This window comes from Odontesthes bonariensis, chromosome 23 (assembly GCF_027942865.1).
Source record: "Odontesthes bonariensis isolate fOdoBon6 chromosome 23, fOdoBon6.hap1, whole genome shotgun sequence".
NCBI classification, from domain to species: domain Eukaryota; kingdom Metazoa; phylum Chordata; class Actinopteri; order Atheriniformes; family Atherinopsidae; genus Odontesthes; species Odontesthes bonariensis.
Genome location: NC_134528.1, coordinates 28,352,220 through 28,371,446, shown reverse-complemented (window position 1 = coordinate 28,371,446; position 19,227 = coordinate 28,352,220). Strand labels below are relative to the sequence as shown.

The following is a 19,227-nucleotide window of genomic DNA, read 5'->3' as shown; positions in this document are numbered from 1 at the left end:
ATCCCAGAAGAGTACTGCAGTAGTCCCTACCAAGGTCTGTGGCAAGTTCAGTTATGTTCACAAGCTTTCGCTGCTTCCCTGTGCCAATGTCTAAGAAGATGGTCAGGCTAATTGAATGAGAGTGGTGCAGAAGGATAAAAAAGATGTCAGAGTCGGGTGTCCTTACAACTGCTGATGTAAAGCCCTGAGCTGCTGCATGGTGAAGGTAGAGCACTACCCTTGTATCTGTTTCTTCCTGGTTTGACCTCAAGGAGTGAATCTCCTTCATCTGGATCTAAAATCATGAGGAAAATGTATATCAATATAAATGGCTTTGTAAATATCAATAACACTATACTCTATCTATTGTATTTAGGAGATGGTATTGTTTGTTCACTTACTTGCTCATTCTCACTGTTCATCAAATGGTAGGCTTTCCCCTCAACACAAATGATTGCTGTCTCACATTTCTCTAAACTGGGTGATGCCTCCTTGCTACCCCATACTTTCAGAAGCAGTCTGCATAGTTGAAGTTTATTTTCCTCATTGGCCAAGAAAAGCTTAAAATCAATGGGTTTTCTGGTAGCTGGTCCATCCAATATGAACTTCTCAGATAAACCCCGCCTTGCCCTCTCCTGTGCCTTGATGGAATCTGGTTCGTAGCAATCAGTTGAAAAAATGAAGTTCTTCTTGAAGCACATGATATCAAGAATTTGCAGACAGATTTGGCCAAATGTATGGGGAATGTTTGTGAGAGCATGCAGTAGTGCCATGCCATCCTGGATGTACATTGCATCTTTAGGATAGGCCACATCTTGATCACAATCCTCTAAGAGAAAATTAAACATAGCTGCTTTGTTTGTCTTTGCAAAAAACCCATCACATGTTACAACCTTTTTTGACACATTGATCAAGTTTGTAGGATTTACTGCTTGTTCTCCACAGTGCAAATAAAAAACAACTACATTTGAACTGCAATTTGGGTTCCTTGTTACTTGTTATTGCCCGGCCCTTCTGTTTGACTTGGTAGATTTCGGCATGCCATCAACTTCAAAAGTAGATCTTGGTTAAAAAAAGGTTGGGCACCCCTGTTCTAGACTGTAACTGCCAAAAAAGACCTACAGTATTAATGCAACTCAACAACCACAGGCTGACACTCAACACTGAACTGTGGAGATTTTGTGGAGTGTTGGCATTATTATTTGCTTGGACATTGTGGAAACATCTATTGTGAACATTTTCATTATTGTTTCAAGCTTTTAAGCTTTCACTTGACCCTCCAGTTTGACATTACAGCACAAGTGTAGTAATGTCCATTGTCTTACTGGAGAGGTTAACTAGGTTGTGTGTGCGCGTGTGTGTGTTTGTGCGTGTGTGGACGTGTGTGTGTGTGTGTGTGTTAGTTGTCTGTCAAAATGTTTTGAATGTGTATGATTTCAAGATCTGATTGTATGCTGTATGGTTCCATGGTGTGGCTCCAACACAATTTAACTAATTAGCATTTGCAGTGACCATGAATGATGTCATTAAAAAGGCTTAGGTATGTTTCATTGGTAGACTAGGTTCAATGGCAATGTGTTTAGTGATCACCTGAAGTCAATGAATGATTTCAGTTACAAATAGTTGCATTTGCATTCAACTTTGCAACATTTATGCACAGTTTCCTGTTCGGATTTGTAGAAAATGTGTTTTTTTTAGATAAATTAAGCCTTAAAGTTGTCAAAATGCGTTTCTATCAATAAATTAACACTTCTAATCAATTCCCCATGTTGTATTTATATGAAAAAGTGGTCTCATTTGTCTTTATATCATGTCTGGTTGAAAAGTTATATGAATTGTTAAATTTCTTAATTGTAATTCTCGCTATTGCACAGGTTCTAAAAACAGCTCTGAAAAACAGTCATGGGACAATTTGCAGCAATGCTATCATCTTTTTTTGTTAACTAGACATATTAAGGAGTCTAAAAAAATGGGTTTCAACAACAATTACAGGGGGTGCGCGTGGACCCCCTCTTAAGACTAGACTAGTAGAGCAGCCAAAAATTGTACTCAAGTAAAAGTACGGTTACTTCAGAATAATATGACTCAAGTAAAAGTAAAAAGTAGTCATCCAAATAATTACTTGGGTAAAAAAGTTCTTGCTGAAAAAACCACTGAGTAACTACTGAGTACTGAGTAACTGTTGAGTAACGTCTGATTTATTTGTTAACACAAGCATTCAATCAGACAGACAAAAATACTAAATAATCATCTTTAGGCAAATTAGAGTTCATCCAATTGATAAAATAAATTAAAATAAATCAATTAATTACAAAATAGCTTACATTAAAATAATCCAGGTAAATTCCAGAACTTCAACAAAAAATAAGAGACTTAGGAAATGTTTAAAACATATGTAACCCATATGTAACCTAAAAAACAAACATTGACCTATCCATTGGGGAAAAAACGAATTTAGGAAACTTACTGCTACATGTTTCCTCAAGTTAGATGTTGAGTTTCTGCTGAAATGTGCGTTTGTTTTGGTTGACACAGAAGACACATAATGTAGCTGCTGTTTCTCACTCTTTGTAAGGTAAACATGCTTTCAGTATGAGGCCTCGTCTGCGTCTTCATTTCCCACCGTTGGTTCTGACATTTTTCATCTGTTTCTTTCTTTGTTTGCTACAACTGCTAATGCTAAAGCTAACCCGTCCCGCCGCTGAGATCGAGTATGGTCACGTGACGAGACTGCACGGCTACGTATGATTGGTGGAACACAGTCAGGTGGTAGAGCCTTTGGAGGAAGTCTCTCTCTGTCAGAATAAAACATTAAAATGAGGCGTACGCGGGGGGATAAAAATAATGAGGCGTAGAATACCAAAGAGGTAAGAAGAAAAGTAACCAGCTCATTGTAGCCTAATGTAGCGGAGTAAGAGGACAGTTTCTTCTGCACAAATCTACTCAAGTAAAAGTAAAAAGTATAGAGATTTAAAACTACTCCAAGAAGAACATTTTTTTCAAAAACATATTCAAGTAAATGTAACGGAGTAAATGTAACTCGTTACTACCCACCTCTGGGTATTTGTGATCTTGTTCTTTCAGTCACTGACTAAAATTCATGGCCAACATTTGCCTTAAGGCTCCTCTCCCTCTTCACAAATAGGACGTGGTACATCTAATTTTAAATCTGTAACAGATTTATAAGTCTTGCTAAAAATAAGAGTGTAAAAAATGCTAAGATGTGGTTGTCTAATACTTTTTAACTGTAATTGCTTTTCATGCTATCCTTCAACAAACTCACTGTTCATAATCTTTAGAGGTAAGACTGGAACTGTTTCTTCTTTTTGACCCCACATTACTGTCAGTAGTGAGAGGTACTCTCAGACCAACTGTGTTATTACCCTCTCCCTCTCTCAGAAAAAGCCACCAGAGGGCGTTAGAGTCCGTGCAGGCCAGTCTGGATGTGGAGGTAAAAGGGAAAGCAGAGGGACTGAAACTGAAGAAGAAGCTGGAGGCCGACGTCAACGAGCTGGAGTTGCAGGTGGACCTCCTCACCAAGAGCAACGCAGAGCTCGGCAAGAACAGCAAGAAAATGCAGCAGCAGATTAAGGTCTGCTCGGAGCGCCCGGACAGTATGTGGCTCCCTACAGCAGTGCTTTGCAGCATTGCTCATGGAGTGAGTGTCCTATTCTGTCCAGGAGCTGCAGGCTCAGCTGGAGGAGGAGGTGAGGAGCCACGAGGAGCACAGGGAGGAGCAGGCAGCTCTGGAACGTCGCTGCGTTCTGTTGGTCAGTGAGGGCGAGGGGACCCGCACAACCCTGGAGAGTGCAGAGAGGGTCCGAAAGGCCCTGGAGTTGGAGCTGCAGGAGGCCAGCGAGAAGTACAGCGACCTTAACAACCAGGTGACACGCGGGGCTCTTGCTTCCTTTTCAAAGATTTCTAATCTAACCAGCAGACTTTGATCTTTGTTCCTGTGTGTTCAGTTCCAGTCGGCTCTGAGCGGGAGGAGGAAGCTGGAGGTGGACCTCCAGACTCTGCAGCAGGAACACGAGGAGCTGCAGGCAGAGCTGAGAGCCACCACAGACAAGGCCAAGAAGGCCAGCTGTGAGGTAAAACACACACCACACGAATGGCACTGCCACACCATGTTAAAACATGTTCACACCCGCTCCGTTCTGTCAGCTGGCACGAGTCGGTGAAGAGCTGCGCCTGGAGCAGGAGCACACTCTCCACCTGGAGAGAGTGAAGAAAGGTCTGGAAGGCCAGATCAAAGATATGAGCAGTCGGCTGGAGGAGGCTGAGCAGATGGCTCTAAAAGGAGGAAAGAAGATCATCCAGAAGCTGGAGGGGAAGGTAAAAAGGCAGAAAGTCATTCTTTTTTATCTTTTTGATCATGTAGGCAGAAGAAGATGAATAAAAAAGTGGATATTCTGTGATTTATAAACCCCAAGATGTAACACCTAAGTTTCCCACAAAGAATAAATCAAGTCAGCTACAATACTACGAAAAATACGAATAAAGTATTTTTCTATTCTATTCTCTCACTCATAGCTTATAGTGTGTGGCTGTGTGTTTCCCTGCAGAGATACTCACTTCTGCTGGTATTTCCCTGGTTTCTTATCATATCATCTCATGTGGAACCTTTGGGTTTAAGGCAAGTTTATTTATATAGCACAATTCCACAACAAGGTGATTCAAAGTGCTTTACAGAGACATTAAAACAGAAGAAATAAAAAGCACGATTTAAATTTTAAACAAAAAAGGAAGAAATAAGAACAATAGATGAAATCAGTAGTTAAAATATGATTAAGTTTTGAAACTCAAGCTTCAGATTTGGAGCTTTATTCAAACGCAGCTGAAAATAGGTGTGTCTTCAGCCTGGACCTAAATACACTGAGTGTTTCAGCTGATCTGAGGCTTTCTGGGAGTTTGTTCCAGACATGTGGAGCATAGAAGCTGAACGCAGCTCCTCCATGTCTGGTTCTGACTCTGGGAACTGATAAAAGGCCGGATTCAGATGACCTGAGGGGTCTGGAAGGTTCATACTAGGTCAGGAGGTCCAAGACCATTCAGAGCTTTATAGACCAGCATCAGAACTTTAAAGTCTATCCTCTGATGGACAGGCAGCCAGTGTAAAGACCTCAGAGCTGGACTGATGTGGTCCACTTCTTTGGTCTCAGTGAAGACTCGAGCAGCAGAGTTCTGAATAAGCTGCAGTTGTCTAACGGACTTTTTAGGTAGACCTGTAAAGATGCTGTTACAGTAATCAAGCCTACTAAAGATGAATGCACGGACTAGTTTTTCCAGGTCCTAATGAGAAATCAGATCTTTTAATCTTGATATAATCTTAAGGTGATAGTAGGCTGACTTTGTAATTGCCTTCATGTGTTTTTCCAAATTTAGGTCTGAGTCCATCACTACACCCAGATTTCTGGCCTGGTTGGTAGTTTTTAGATTTACCTCAGTTTTGTTTTTGTTTAGCTGGAGAAACTTTTGGCACATCCAGTCATTAATCTCCTCAATGCATTTACCAAGAGCCTGTACAGGGCCTCGGTCTCCTGGTGACATTGTAATATATATCTGCGTGTCATCTGCATAGCTATGGTAGTTTATTTTGTTGTTTTTTATAATCTGTGCCAGTGGGAGCATGTAGATGTTAAACAGAAGAGGTCCCAGGATGGAACCTTGGGGAACTCCACACTTCTTGTCTGCTCAGATGTAAAGTTACCTGTTGAAACAAAGTACTTGCTGTTCTCTAAGTATGTTTTGAACCAGTTTAGTACAGTTCCGGAAAGACCCGCCCAGTTCTCCAGTCGTTGGAGTAATATATTGTGGTCAACTGTATCAAATGCAGCACTGAGATCTAGTAAAACTAAGACTGACATTTTCCCACCGTCTGTATTCGGACATATGTCATTAAACACTTTGGTCAGAGCAGTCTCAGTGCTGTGGTGCTGTCTAAAACCTGACTGGAAGGTGTCATAGCAGTTATTTTGTGTTAAAAAGTAATTAAGTTGTTGAAAAACCGCTTTTTCAATGATCTTACTTAAAAATGGGAGATTTGAGATAGGCCTGTAGTTGTTCATTCGTGTCTTGACAAGATTGTCCTTTTTCAGCAGAGGTTTGATTACAGCTATTTTTAGTGGCTCTGGAAACACACCTGACATTAAAGACAAGTTCACGATCAGTAACAGGTCTGACTCCAAAATCTTTGAGACCCTGTTGGCAGGATGTCTAAGCAGCAAGAGGAGGAGTTCAGCTGACGTAAGATGTCCTCCAGGTCTTTGCAGTTAATGGGTTGGCATGGTGTCTAAACCGGTTTTTGGTGGACACGGTACGTATGCTGAACCTGCTGCTGATGTACCAACTGCTTGTCTAATATTTGGGATTTTGTCTGTGAAGAATTTGGCAAAGTGAGGGGACTCCAGCCAACGACAGCGGTTCAAACTGCTGTCTCCTCCTTGACTGTTCCCTGTGTGGACTCTGCATAGACGATGTGAAGTCGACTATCATGAAACGTTGTCTTTATGCCATGTGGAGAGGATCCCACTTGAACTGAAGCTGTGTCTTGTATGCAGGAATCCTGCAAAGATATCATACACCTCATTTCCACATACACATGTTTTAAGTGTGTAGTTCTGTCTCATATACGAACTATGCCCCCTAGTGTTCAAGGAAAAAAGATGCATTTGTTTTTGGATGGTTGAAAACCTCACAGCAGCGTGGGAAAGGCTAATTTTGGCTATTACCTGTCCAATTTTCTGGAATATGCTCATGGGATTACCAGAAAACAACAAAGCTAATAATATAAGGGTAGAGGCAAGTTGATAGAAGATGGTCGGCCTGGTAGTCATTTTTCATCTATGGCATACAGCACCATTTCCCTCAAAAAAATCCACTCGAAAACTGAAAGACATTTTTGGAATTTGGAAATTGTTAGATCGATTCTTTCAACAGCAGCTCAAGCACAAGCCAGAGGAAGTTAAATAAAGTGTTTATTGGTAGTCACACGTCAAGCATATCAGCGCTGGGCTCAGTAGAACAGAGCTCCCGCAGGAAATCCGTCAGACTGAGCCTCGATTTCCGGGTATCATTTGCATTTATAGCCTCATAGGTTGGACTCACACTCGACTGAGTATGATTGGAAATGAGTAGGTTCATATTCTCTGGATCAGCCAAAACAATGTGTGTGTGTGAATCTGCCCTTGCTTTCCCAGGCTTTCCCAATTGTTTCGTCTTCCCATTCCTGGATCACTTTAGGTCATCATGGAAAAGTACAGAGACTATTTCATTTATAATGTCTAAGAACAAAGCCAATTTTAACAATTCCCCCTTTTGATATGATTCTATCATTTCAACTAATTCAGTCAAATAACTGAGGTAGGAATGTAATCTTCTGTATTGTGTCACACCTGTTTAGCAGCAGCAAGTTTTTAGCAGTCCCCCCAAACTGCAAGACGCCACTTACCTTTGAGGTGCAAATTGTTACTGTCAATTAAAGGTTGAGCGTGAAGCCCATGACACACTCAGTTACTTTCTGCGTGCAGGTGAAGGAGCTGGAGCTGGAGCTGGACTCGGAGCAGAAGCGGCACGCTGAGACGGTGAAGACGCTGCGGAAGAACGAGCGTCGCCTGAAGGAGCTGCTGTTCCAGTCGGAGGAGGACCAAAAGAACCAGCAGCGGATGCAGGAGCTGGTGGAGAGGCTGCAGAACAAGATGAAGGCCTACAAGAGACAAGTGGAGGAGGCGGTACGTCACGTCCTCTCACTCAGGACCAGCTTCATGTCTGTTCACTGATCACTCATTGTTTCTGCAGGAGGAACAAGCCAACATGAACCTGGCAAAGTACAGGAAGACCGTCCATGAGCTGGATGATGCTGAGGAGCGGGCTGACATCGCAGAGTCGGCGCTCACAAAGATCAGGACCAAAAACAGAGGCAGCTTCGGCAAAGGATACTCATCTGTAAGTTTCCCCTTCTACAATCATTAACTTCCTCCTACTGATCTAATTTCTTTCAGCAATGGGGAGGTGCTGCGTCTCCCTTTTTTTTTTTTTTTTTAGATTTTGGACTTCCTGTCTGCATCAGAAAAAGGGACGTGTGTTGTTCAGTAGCGTCGACCACCTATGATTCACTTGAGAAACTTTATTTATGTAGCACAGGGAAAAAGGCAGATAGATAGAGCTTTACTGATCCCTCGGGAGGTTCCCTCTGGGAAATGAAGGCTCCAGCAGCAGAGCAGCACCATATAAACACCATATAAACACACTATATAGAAGAGACTGTAGAACTGAACAGTAAATATACATGAGCAAGCATACTATGGTATTGTTGTAGTATTTGCTATGTAACAGTATACATGGCATTTTGAGCAATCTAACAGTCGCTGTTATTGCACGCAACAAATTCAAGTTATTTATAGGGTAAAGAAGCCATCTCAACTCCATCCATCCATCCATCATCTTCTGCTTCCCCGGGGGTCGGGTCGCGGGGGCAGCAGCTTGAGCAGAGAGACCCAGACGTCCCTGTCCCCGGCCACTTCCTCCAGCTCTTCTGGGGGGACCCCGAGGCGTTCCCAGGCCAGCCGAGAAACATAGTCTCTCCAACGTGTCCTGGGCCTTCCCCGGGGCCTCCTCCCAGTGGGACGGGCCCGGAACACCTCACCAGGGAGGCGTCCAGGAGGCATCCTAACCAGATGCCCGAGCCACCTCATCTGACTCCTCTCGATGCGGATGAGCAGCGGTTCTACTCCGAGCCCCTCCCGGATGACCGAGCTTCTCACCCTATCTCTAAGGGAGAGTCCAGACACCCTGCGGAGGAAACTCATTTCGGCCGCTTGTATTCGCGATCTCGTTCTTTCGGTCACTACCCACAGCTCGTGACCATAGGTGAGGGTAGGAACATAGACTGACCGGTAAATCGAGAGCTTCGCCTTCTGGCTCAGCTCCTTCTTCACCACGACGGGCCGGTGCAGAGCCCGCATCACTGCAGACGCCGCACCGATCCGCCTGTCAATCTCCTGCTCCATTCGTCCCTCACTCGTGAACAAGACCCCGAGATACTTGAACTCCTCCACTTGGGGAAGGATCTCATTCCCGACCCGGAGAGGGCATCTCAAGTCACTTTACACAAACCCAATCCTAACAATTCCTGACGAGCGAGAACAAACACATTAAGTACTTACATTAAGTACATTAAAGGTAGGGTAGGAGATCCTGGATTTTGAGTCCAGCGAAGCTGCATTTTGAAAATACACAGGTCAAAAGTCCCAACCCCTTTCTTCAGACTTCCCCCCTGAAGCCACGCCTCTAGAGTACATGAACGCGCAATGCTTGTTCACGAGCACAAAGGTGCACGAGCGCTGTTCTGACAGCAAGCATCGATCGTTGCCGTATTTAGTATTTAGTATATGCTAACTATACGTTTTAATAATGCTAGGTGCTAGCCAAGCTGGCTCTAGTTTAGCTTCCTGCCAAGCTTCTGGACGCGTAATTCGTTCACGGAGCAGGGTACGCGCACAGGGGGAAGGAGGGGGAGGGAGGAGCAGATTGCAGTTTGATAGACGCATCAGAATCCAATCATCGTTAACGGTCCGTTCAGTATGATTGGATAGTGTTTTTCCTAGATTGTACGTTCTAGAGGCCACTAAAACTTTTCATTTTTGTGTCAAAACTTTTAATTAATTGGTTGCAATGGGGGTGTGAAGAGTATTTCAAGCAATATGTAAAAAAATGCTCCAGAAAAAGAACCCCTACCCCACTTTTAAGTAAGTTTTGTCATATCAAATCATCAAAAATCCCCTTAATGCCTATTGTCGCATATATGCTACAAACCGTTTGACTCAATCAACCAGCTGATATAGCATCTTTATCCCCCCAATGCCGGTTATATGGTTAGTCCATATTCACTACGACCGCAAAGTGACAGACTTATTTCCTGTTGCAGATTTATATAAGTAAATATGTATTAAAAAAAAGGGTGAATAAAAAAACATTGTTTTTTCACTGTTATATTACTGTGTTGTTGTTATCTTATTATTGACCATTATGCCTGGTGTTGCAAATAAGCAACATACCAAAATACATACCAAACATAACAAATTGGCTCCAAATTGACCAGGATGCCTGTTGTCGCAAATTTGCAACATACCAAAATTTCTATTTATTTTTTGTGTAAAAGTGAAATTAATAATCTCAGCATTATTTACCATCTACTTAAAGGTCAAAACACACACAAAACATTTTTCTATATACAGCTATATAAATTCAGGCGTTAAATGATGAAATTTAGATAGAACCAGAATTACTGTCCCTGTCTGTAAATAATGACTGTGTGTGTGTGTGTGTGTGTGTGTGTGTGTGTGTGTGTGCCCCACCAGGGCTACAGCACTCCGTACCCAGGCCTGGTCAGGTCGCCCAGCTCTGTGGGCTCGGAGGGCAGAGGAGAGAAGATCCTCAACGACGACAACGAGTCGGTCAGCTCCCTCATCCCGGCTTATCTCAACTCCCTCCAGAAGCTCATGATTGATTAAGATGGCGGCCTTGGCAGCTGCAGCAGCTCGCTGCCTTCAGAAGAAGTAAAGTGTGCTAGAGTCTGACGTTTGAAACATCCCAAAGCCTCAGCGAGTAGTATCACAATGCATTCAGGTCTTTTAATGTGCATCACCTGTTTATGTATATTGTATATTCCCACTGTGCTATCTCCTTTCTGTGTGAAAGCTCCAATAACACATTCTTGCTATACTCCACTCACTTTTTTATGCATTCATACTGTCGTATTGGTATGTGCAGTTAGACTGAATATGGGAAAATGTCTTTGAAAATCACACCTAACGAGCACTGTTACACTGATGAACTAATAACTGGCGTATAAAAGTCAGAAGATTCTTGAAAATGGCCAAAACCTTGCAGATTTTTTACATACTCGCTTCATAGACATGCATATAATGCCAAGTTCAGCCCACAGGCTGTTTGTGTGTCATGAGATGATCGCCGTTTCAGATTAATTGATTGTTCAGTCGTTCATTTTTGGCCAGATCTCCCTTGCCCAGATTTGATAATGTGCAATTGAATAAGGACTTTTAACCTCCACCTTTGCAGTACAACATCACTCAAAGTCAGAACGGTTGAAACCTCTCTGCTGAAACAACACCGATGGGCAGCAAATCTTTCACATAAATCTAGCTTTCTTGTTGGTGATGGCATATTTACGAGCTTCTGGCAACGCTGCGGCTGACTGTTCTGAACAGTTGGTGGTCAGATGATGTTAAACGCCCAACTCTGCCTCTCATATGTGGGGTGCTTCTGCCTCCACCGCCTCACTTGGGTGGCAAGCTGGCAGGTGAGTCTGCAGATTTTCTGGAAAGTCAACTTTGTGCAAAGTGAACGCACGGCTTTATCTTTGCTCGTTACATTAAGTCAAGCTGATGCTGGAGCGCCCACAGCAGTAATGGCTGTAGCTGTTTGTAAAAACAACACTCGTACATTTCAGTTGAAACTAACTCTCCTTTTTACTGTTGTTTCCCCTGTCTGTGTGATGGAAGGCAGCTCTGCTCCTGCATCTTAAAGGAATCCTTTCTTAGCTCTTTGTGGGGGGGGGGGGGGGGGGGCTTGGGGATTAGAGTATCAGTGCTTGTGGTAAAAATTACTCTATTGTGCAGTAGCCCAAACAGTCAGCTTGCACGGTAACGTGACACTCAGTTTAGTATTAGTGTGACTTGCTGTTTTGTTCACTTAGTCACAAACACATTCACACAGTAGATTTTAGCTCATGTTTAACATGTTGATGCTTTCAGGAAATCAAAAAACAATCAAGCGCCCCAGCTACAGATATGGCATGAAAACTTTGTGCAAAAGATAAACTGCCAATTCCAAGAAACACCAACAGGATTTATGGCGTAATATTCGACACACCTGTGAATGCTGTCATGCTGCTCTGCCACACTGAGTGTGAAATACTGATGAAAAAGAAACCTCCCACATGGCACGAACACACTGTTTGGTTATACAGCTGGCACATTGGCAGCTGAGTGTAAGTGCAAACCCAATTTCACAAACTTGCTCACAGATTTTTTTTAAAAACCGCTGGCACATTTTATCCAACCCATCTTTCCTCGCTCTGACTCCATCTGAGAGCTGCCCTGGGCTGATGCTACGGTGAAGGGCTGCGTTTTCTCAAGCTAGCAATATATAGAAAACAAACTATTGATACCTTATTAACTAATAGCTTATAAATGGCTTATAAGTATCACTGAGGTACCATCAGCATGTTATTTTCTTCAGTGTCTACAGCTTCATCATAAGAGTCTGAATGTGTAACAAGGGCTGGTTCAGTCGTTCTTTGTCATAATGTGAAAATGTTTTTTTCTTCTTTTTTTTTTTTTTAGAAAATAAAGGCCTTTCTTTCCAATTCCTTTGCATTTTCTCTTCTTCTCTCCACACTGCAGAGAACAAACAAGCAATACTTTACACAAGATACACATTTTCATTTTATTAAAGCAAAATGTCAACCTTTAGTTGTTAACGTACAAAAAAACATCACAATAGTCCTCTTTTAGTGGTAAAGTAATTCTAAGCTGTAATACTGGACAGGGCGTGATGGTAAAAGAGCATTTTATACAGCGTTTGTCTTTTGCAGGCAGCAGCTCGGACACCTAACCCAGCTGAAGCATTCCACTGATACTTCCTGTAATGTAGCATCTTGTGAGAGATGTTCCGATCTTATATAAAATATTTGTATATTTCAAATACTAACAGTACCAAATGTCTAATCATCTTTTTGGAAGATTCTACTATTAACTGTACTTTACAGTACATTCTTTGCTGCCTCCTTTCGTAGTAAACCATCTCGTATTTACATCAGGACCCCTGAACACAACCAAAACAGGTTCACCTCCATTAGTCATAAAAAGCTCTTTTTATGTGGACAGCGACTTACAGTATATTCATTTTAAATCATTGGGTATAAAGTGCAACTAGCTGAATTTTTGTGAATTCTTGTTGGGACTTATATCACACAGCTGGGCATTAATCGGAGAATTTGTGTGATTTATGTGAAGGCGTTTCCCCAGATCCTTCATTTCTTTTTACACCTAAGCAGCCGACCGTTTGCCAAACTCCGACCAAAGCTACCGTGGCGGTGAACAAAATTCCCATAGGATTTGTTTAAAACGCCATCTTTGACTTAGCCAGAAAAGTCAGTGCGCACACATAACTAACTCCACAGCTCTCGACAGCAACCAGCGTAATTTCCAAAGACATGGGGCACAATCTTAGAATCACCTCAGGGCCTGAATAGCTTCTGTAGAAGAGCTAATGGTTAGCTGCTCTTTACTGCTCTCAGTAGACAGTCATTTATATCCTTGTATTGTGTTGTCAGTCTGCGGTTAACAGACAATGTTGTTTCCTGATTTGTGTACAAACCAAGATGAACAACAATTGGAAATGATGTTTGGAACACCTGGCCCCTTTAAAATCACGTGACCATTGTATTCATACTCATGAAACCTTTACCAGCTTTTTACTTTAAAACAAACTGAACATATAAAAAAAAGTCAAGAGAGTTGGACTTTTAGCATTAGCTCGTTTGCTAACTGCCCTCGATTAAGTATTTTGCTGATAATCGTCCTGTTGGCAGTTTATGGGTTATTCTGTTGAATCCTTAGTAAAGCCTCAGCTTGGTGTTTGCTCTGTAATTCCATCTGATATACGGGTTATTCTCTTTACAATGTAACCAAATGTATATTTAAACAAATTTTGTGACGTTATAAGACTCTTGACCCGTGCACTCTGTACATTACACAGCTTCTCATTTCAGAACCAATGTCTGCTAAATGTGAAATGTTGTGATCTGTCAAGCTAGCCAGTTCAGTACGTATTTTATCCAAATTACTGGCACAAAATGGGGTCTGTCTTTGAAACTGACCACTGAATTAAAAATATTCCAATGTACTTGAGACAAATTCCGGAGGGAAAAAAGTGTGTGAGTGTGGAGTTGAACACATTTATCAGAGTTTACAGGGAATATCTGCAGGAAGGAATGGACTTCCGCTTGATTTTCACATGATTACACACTTATGTGAAGACGAAATGTTAAAGAACCTCTGTTTTCAAAAGTAATTTCTTCTTTCCAGTGGTATACTTTTCACTACGGAAGAGTATTAGGGCCAGGCATAACAAAAAATAATAATATTTTGCCTGTAGAGATTAAAGTCGACATGTTGAGAATAAAGTCGGAATGTCGAAAATAAAGTCGAATTTTCAAGAAAAAAGTCAACTCCTCTGGTCCATTATCTAATTACTTTATTTTCGCCATTTCGACTTTAATCTCGACAGGCAAAATCTAAATATTTTTTCTTATGCCTGGCCCTAATACTCTTCCGTATTTCACTGTGGTTATTATATGCTGCGCTTTTATCCTTTGTGATGAACGTCTCCTGCTACAATAGAAAACCATAACAACGGTAGCTAAAGGGGGCGGGGCTTAGCAAACAGTCAACACCTGCACATAGATAGAAAGATAAGGTACTTTATCCTTAGCTACACGATAATAAAGCAACACTCTTCGGTCTAACTGCATATTGCTTAGCAGCATCTGTTAAATCACTGTGGGCCTTAAGCATTAACATTACACTGCTGCATGACATAAAGCTATTCAACATTTACACATGTTCAGCGTTGGTGCTACTTCATCACTCACCTCCCCTGAGTATCCTTTCATAAAGAATTCACACACAGTTCCCATTTTTCTCTACCAAGCATCAGTTTATCAACAAAACTATACCAGTCATCTTCATCGCTCAGAGTTCTCACAAACCCCCCCCCCCCCCCCCCAAAATACTGACATCATCCTCAGCAGGCGGCGGTCAGGAGCCAGCGAGCTCTTCCTCGGTCTGTTAGGACCTGCGCGTGGATCAGTGAGTGTGGGGGTTAATGATCCCAACACAGACCTGATCTCCCCAGTCATGTCCTCAGGCACGGTGCCCCCGGGGTCACCGTGTCCGGGTGCGAGCTCATCTGTCCGCTCCGACGTCAGATCTCTACGTCTACAGGCCTGATCTCCCCGGTCTTATTGTCCCGCACCCACAGCTCTCTGTCTCTGATGGGGTCCACACACTGCAGCAGCTGGTCCACCGGCTCCATGGTCTGGAAGAAGATTTAGCAGCCGTCAGTTCAACACAGAGTCTCCCTTTGACTATCTGACTCCTGTTTACAATGCTCAGGGCTTTTGGAAAGTGGCTCTTTGGCGCCCTCTGCTGGCGGCTACAGTTGGGTCTATGTAATTTACACTCTTTCTAAATCAAGCACTCATTTTTCTGGTATGAACCACAGTGCCACTTTGCTTAACAGCGCTGTGGTAAATGAAATGACAAAATATCAGTGCTGTGATTTTCAGTTTCATCACTTGGTGGCGGTGTTATCTCACTGCCAAAAGGCCCGACAGTGAATCTGTTCGGCTTCTTCCAAGAAAGGATTCTGTACACCACCAAAGTAGAGTACATCCACCTACAAAGTGGTTTTGACGTGTAGATGGATGACTTCTGTGTTTATCAGTAAGAGATAAAGCACTTCGGTACAAAGTTGTATGGAAGTTGCTATATAATTGATTGACTTGACTGATAAATAGGTTCATGAGTAAATACTGAAAACCACAGATATCTAAATTATATTAGGGACAGACAGTGTCTTCAGCTTTTGTTACAGTACATCCCGGGTATGTACCAAGTCCATTTTCTCCTGATTTCTTTATCTCATGAATATAATCAACATAAATACCCATCCATCCATTTTCTATAGCCCCTTAATCCCACTCAGGGGGGGCTGGAGCCTATCCCGGCTGTCATTGTGCGAGAGGCGGGGTGCACCCTGGACAGGTCGTCCAGGGCCACACAGAGACAAACGAGACACACAACCATGCACGCTCACACTCACTCCTAAGGACAATTTTAGAGACACCAATTAATCTAACATGCATGTTTTGGGACAGTGGGGGGAAGCCGGAGTACCCGGAGAGAACCCACGCATACACAGGTATGCGTGGGTTCTCTCCACACAGAAAGGCCCCAGCTTGGATTCGAACCTGGAACACTCTACAAAATATAATAATGTGAAAATATAAAACTAATTTCCTTAGAGACGGTACGTTGAAAGGATCCAACAGAATCTGCATTTAGTTTTATGTCTCCCATTGAAATGAACAGATCTTGGACCTGCTGCTGGGTGGGTCATAAAAAGAAAACAACGTGACACAAATCTTCAGTTGGCTGTCTGTTGTCAGTACAGCGATGCAGCACCAGGGCAGCAGGTTTCGTGCAGAACAACATTCATTCATCACTTCACAAATAAAGATGACCTGGGGTCCGTTTCACGTAGCAGGTTCAACCAACTCTGAGTCTATTCCTGATCTCTGAGTTGATCCACTCTGAGATAGAAAACCCTGAGTTTTCGGTTCCAGAAACGCTGATTTGAGTGAGGTTAATCAACTCTGAGTAGGTTCACCTTGAGTTTAGCGCGTGCACCACAACTTTAAAAAGCCAGCATCAATGGAGCCCCGATTCGACGAGTCACCTTGGCAACGGGGAAGAGGAGGGGCTACGTTTTTCACCAACCTCGAATTGGAAATCTTAATGCGCTCATACGGCGAGTTTCAATACGTTTTTAGAAATAAGTGCAACACTGTTGCAGCAGCAAAAGTGTAAGTTTAAATGTAGTCCTTTGCAATCACAATAATATTACAGGGAAACTGCTTGAATGGTAGCCCATTCATTTATTTCATTTAGGTGCAATCTCGCAGGGGAGAAGCGCACTTGGCAGCAGTTTAAGATGAAATATAAAAACATTGTTCAAACAGGTGAGACCTCTGCATGGAGGTACCTCATTCTGATCATGTTTTACACTGTAAAGTAAATATTAAGTGGCTATTTGACTGTGCAGTTATTTTATTCCCAACATAATGCTGTTTTCACACACATAAACTATGTCTTCTCATCTATATCATCCATCCATCCATCCATTATCTATACACCGCTGAATCCGTCAGTCGGGTCGCGGGGGGGCTGGAGCCTATCCCAGCGGTCAATGGGGAAGAGGCGGGGTACACCCTGGACAGGCCGCCAGTCCATCACAGGGCCACATAGAGACAAACGAGACAAATAACCATACACACTCACAGTCACTCCGAAGGACAATTTAGAGTGATCATCTATATCATGTTCTGTTAAATAATTAAGCCTATTTAAACTAACACAGACTTCTACTGAGCCAACAGAAAGAAGGCAGATGCCCGTAAAACCGGTGCTGCCCAGCACCACCACCTCTAACGGAAAGGCAGTGGCTGAGGGAATCCCCGGAGGGAATCCACCCCCAAGACACGAGTGCCTTTATAAAATATAATAGGCCTATAGATATCTTTTTTAAGCCTATTCATACAAATATTTATTTGTCTTTTATGTCTTTTTTTTCTTTTGTCCCAACACATTCTGATGGTGCCGCTCAAAAAGATAATTGTCTGTAAATGCAAAAATCTGTGCGCGGTCTGATAACCATCTCCGACGAATATTTATTTCTCTGCGCAATAATGCTGCACCTTCATCCACGGGATCGTTGTCAAAAGGACATGTTCGTGAAAAAAGTCGCCTCCTACTGTGCCTAATGGACTTCTGGAAGTAGAAGAACTCGCTCTGCTGACTGAATGAATGAGGAAATCAAATGGCGTGTGTGGCTGAAAGAGGGCGGAGACAGAAAGAAACTCGAGGTTTCTTGAATAAAACCTGGTCCCGACCAGGTTAGGTTCAGAGAGTCTGTTACTACGGTAACTGACCGAGAGGTTAAGTTACCTCTCTTTGTGAAACAGGCTAGAGTTACCCCTCTTTCTCGGGGTTAACCAACTTAGAGTTTTCACTAAACCTGCTACGTGAAACGGACCTCTGGTGCAGCTTGGGACAAACAATTTATTTCCAAAGACGCTGCTGGTCCTCCTCTTTGCTCCTTCCCAATGTTGTCATGCCATTAACCTACAGTAGCTCAAAAGGGACAAAACAAACATTGTGTGGCTACTGTAGTTTGAGGGGATATACAGTTGGATGCCATTCGTGACGCCAGGTGTCCCAACACCCGACACACTGCACCTTTAAAGCAGCCGTACCATTGAGCTGAAAGAGCACCTTTCTCTCTCATTAAATGATGATTTACACTAAGATTTGGATAATATTCTCAGAAGATTGAATACTTCTTGAGGTCCCTGATAATCCAACTCCTGGTTCAGAAAGGGATTTCAAACTCATCTACTCTGTTTTTACCAGCAAACCGAGGCAGACAGTTCAAATACTGAAATACAGTCTATTAAGAAATCACAGACTATCAGTTATTCAGTTACAGTGATTCAGTACAAAATCTGAGAGGCGGGCCTCCTCAGGGGGGCTCCAACCCCTTTTCAGGACGCTCAGGAGGATAGATCAAATATTTTTGGGGAATCAGATGCTGTGAAAAAGTCAGAAACTGTTACTCCCCTTAAAACAGACCATTTGTGTATTAAGCTTAGTTTCAATATGTCAAGCAGGCTACTGTATAGGAATGGGGGAATTCAGGAAATCGAAGCAAAAAGGTTGGAGAGTGCAGCATTTTTCTTTAACTTCATCTGTGGGGAGGCTCACACTATAACACCTACTGTTTAAACACGAAGAAAAGTCCTATTTTCAGCTGCTTCCATCCACATTTCACGCAACCTTTTGGCACGCTTACATGACTTCTTATTGCAACATGACATGTTGTCAGAAAACTGTGACTCCAAAGGGACGATCATACTTTACCCCGCTGACATGCCAGCGCTTTAACAGATTGATAAAGCCACTAATGTTATGTATCATGTGCGAAAAGGGATAGAGAGTAACAAAGAGATCCTGATCTGTCATTAAGCATGTCGTAAGTTGCACTCAGGCCATTTTAACTTACATTTTGAGCCACAGCTAAAGAAGTCCTAAGAGTTGTCTTGTCACAGTGTTGCTTTGTGATATAAAAAAATAAAAAAATAAAAAAGTTTCGGTGCAATCTGTTGGTTTCCTTAGCTAGGAAATTGTTTTTGAATTGGCTCTATATGAACGAATTGGATTATTTTATGAATAATTATGATTACAATTAATTGAATTCCAATTGGCTTGAATTGAACTATACTATTTAAGTGCCTTGATATGACATTTGTTGTATTTGGCGCTATAGAAATAAAAATGAATTGAATTGAATATCTGACCAGAGGCAACACTGCTCAGCAGGAGG

The 19,227-nt window shown here is 42.5% G+C and overlaps 2 protein-coding genes across 5 annotated transcripts in view; one reads left to right on the top strand and one right to left on the bottom strand.

Annotated features, from left to right (window-relative positions):
* LOC142374012 (myosin heavy chain, skeletal muscle) overlaps positions 1 to 11,551 on the top strand; it is an 84,639-nt gene extending 73,088 nt beyond the window's left edge. For all 3 annotated transcript variants that reach the window (XM_075457502.1, XM_075457501.1, XM_075457503.1), the window contains 7 exons: positions 3,379 to 3,571; positions 3,660 to 3,863; positions 3,945 to 4,070; positions 4,144 to 4,314; positions 7,509 to 7,709; positions 7,777 to 7,923; positions 10,338 to 11,551. In XM_075457502.1, coding sequence (XP_075313617.1) covers positions 3,379 to 3,571; positions 3,660 to 3,863; positions 3,945 to 4,070; positions 4,144 to 4,314; positions 7,509 to 7,709; positions 7,777 to 7,923; positions 10,338 to 10,490 — 1,195 coding nt within the window. In that variant the 3' untranslated portion in view covers positions 10,491 to 11,551. The remainder of the gene's footprint in view (positions 1 to 3,378; positions 3,572 to 3,659; positions 3,864 to 3,944; positions 4,071 to 4,143; positions 4,315 to 7,508; positions 7,710 to 7,776; positions 7,924 to 10,337) is intronic.
* A 3,230-nt stretch (positions 11,552 to 14,781) lies between these two features.
* The window catches only part of gas7b (growth arrest-specific 7b), a 68,142-nt gene continuing 63,696 nt past the window's right edge, over positions 14,782 to 19,227 (bottom strand). For both annotated transcript variants that reach the window (XM_075457505.1, XM_075457506.1), the window contains one exon: positions 14,782 to 15,102. In XM_075457505.1, coding sequence (XP_075313620.1) covers positions 14,989 to 15,102 — 114 coding nt within the window. In that variant the 3' untranslated portion in view covers positions 14,782 to 14,988. The remainder of the gene's footprint in view (positions 15,103 to 19,227) is intronic.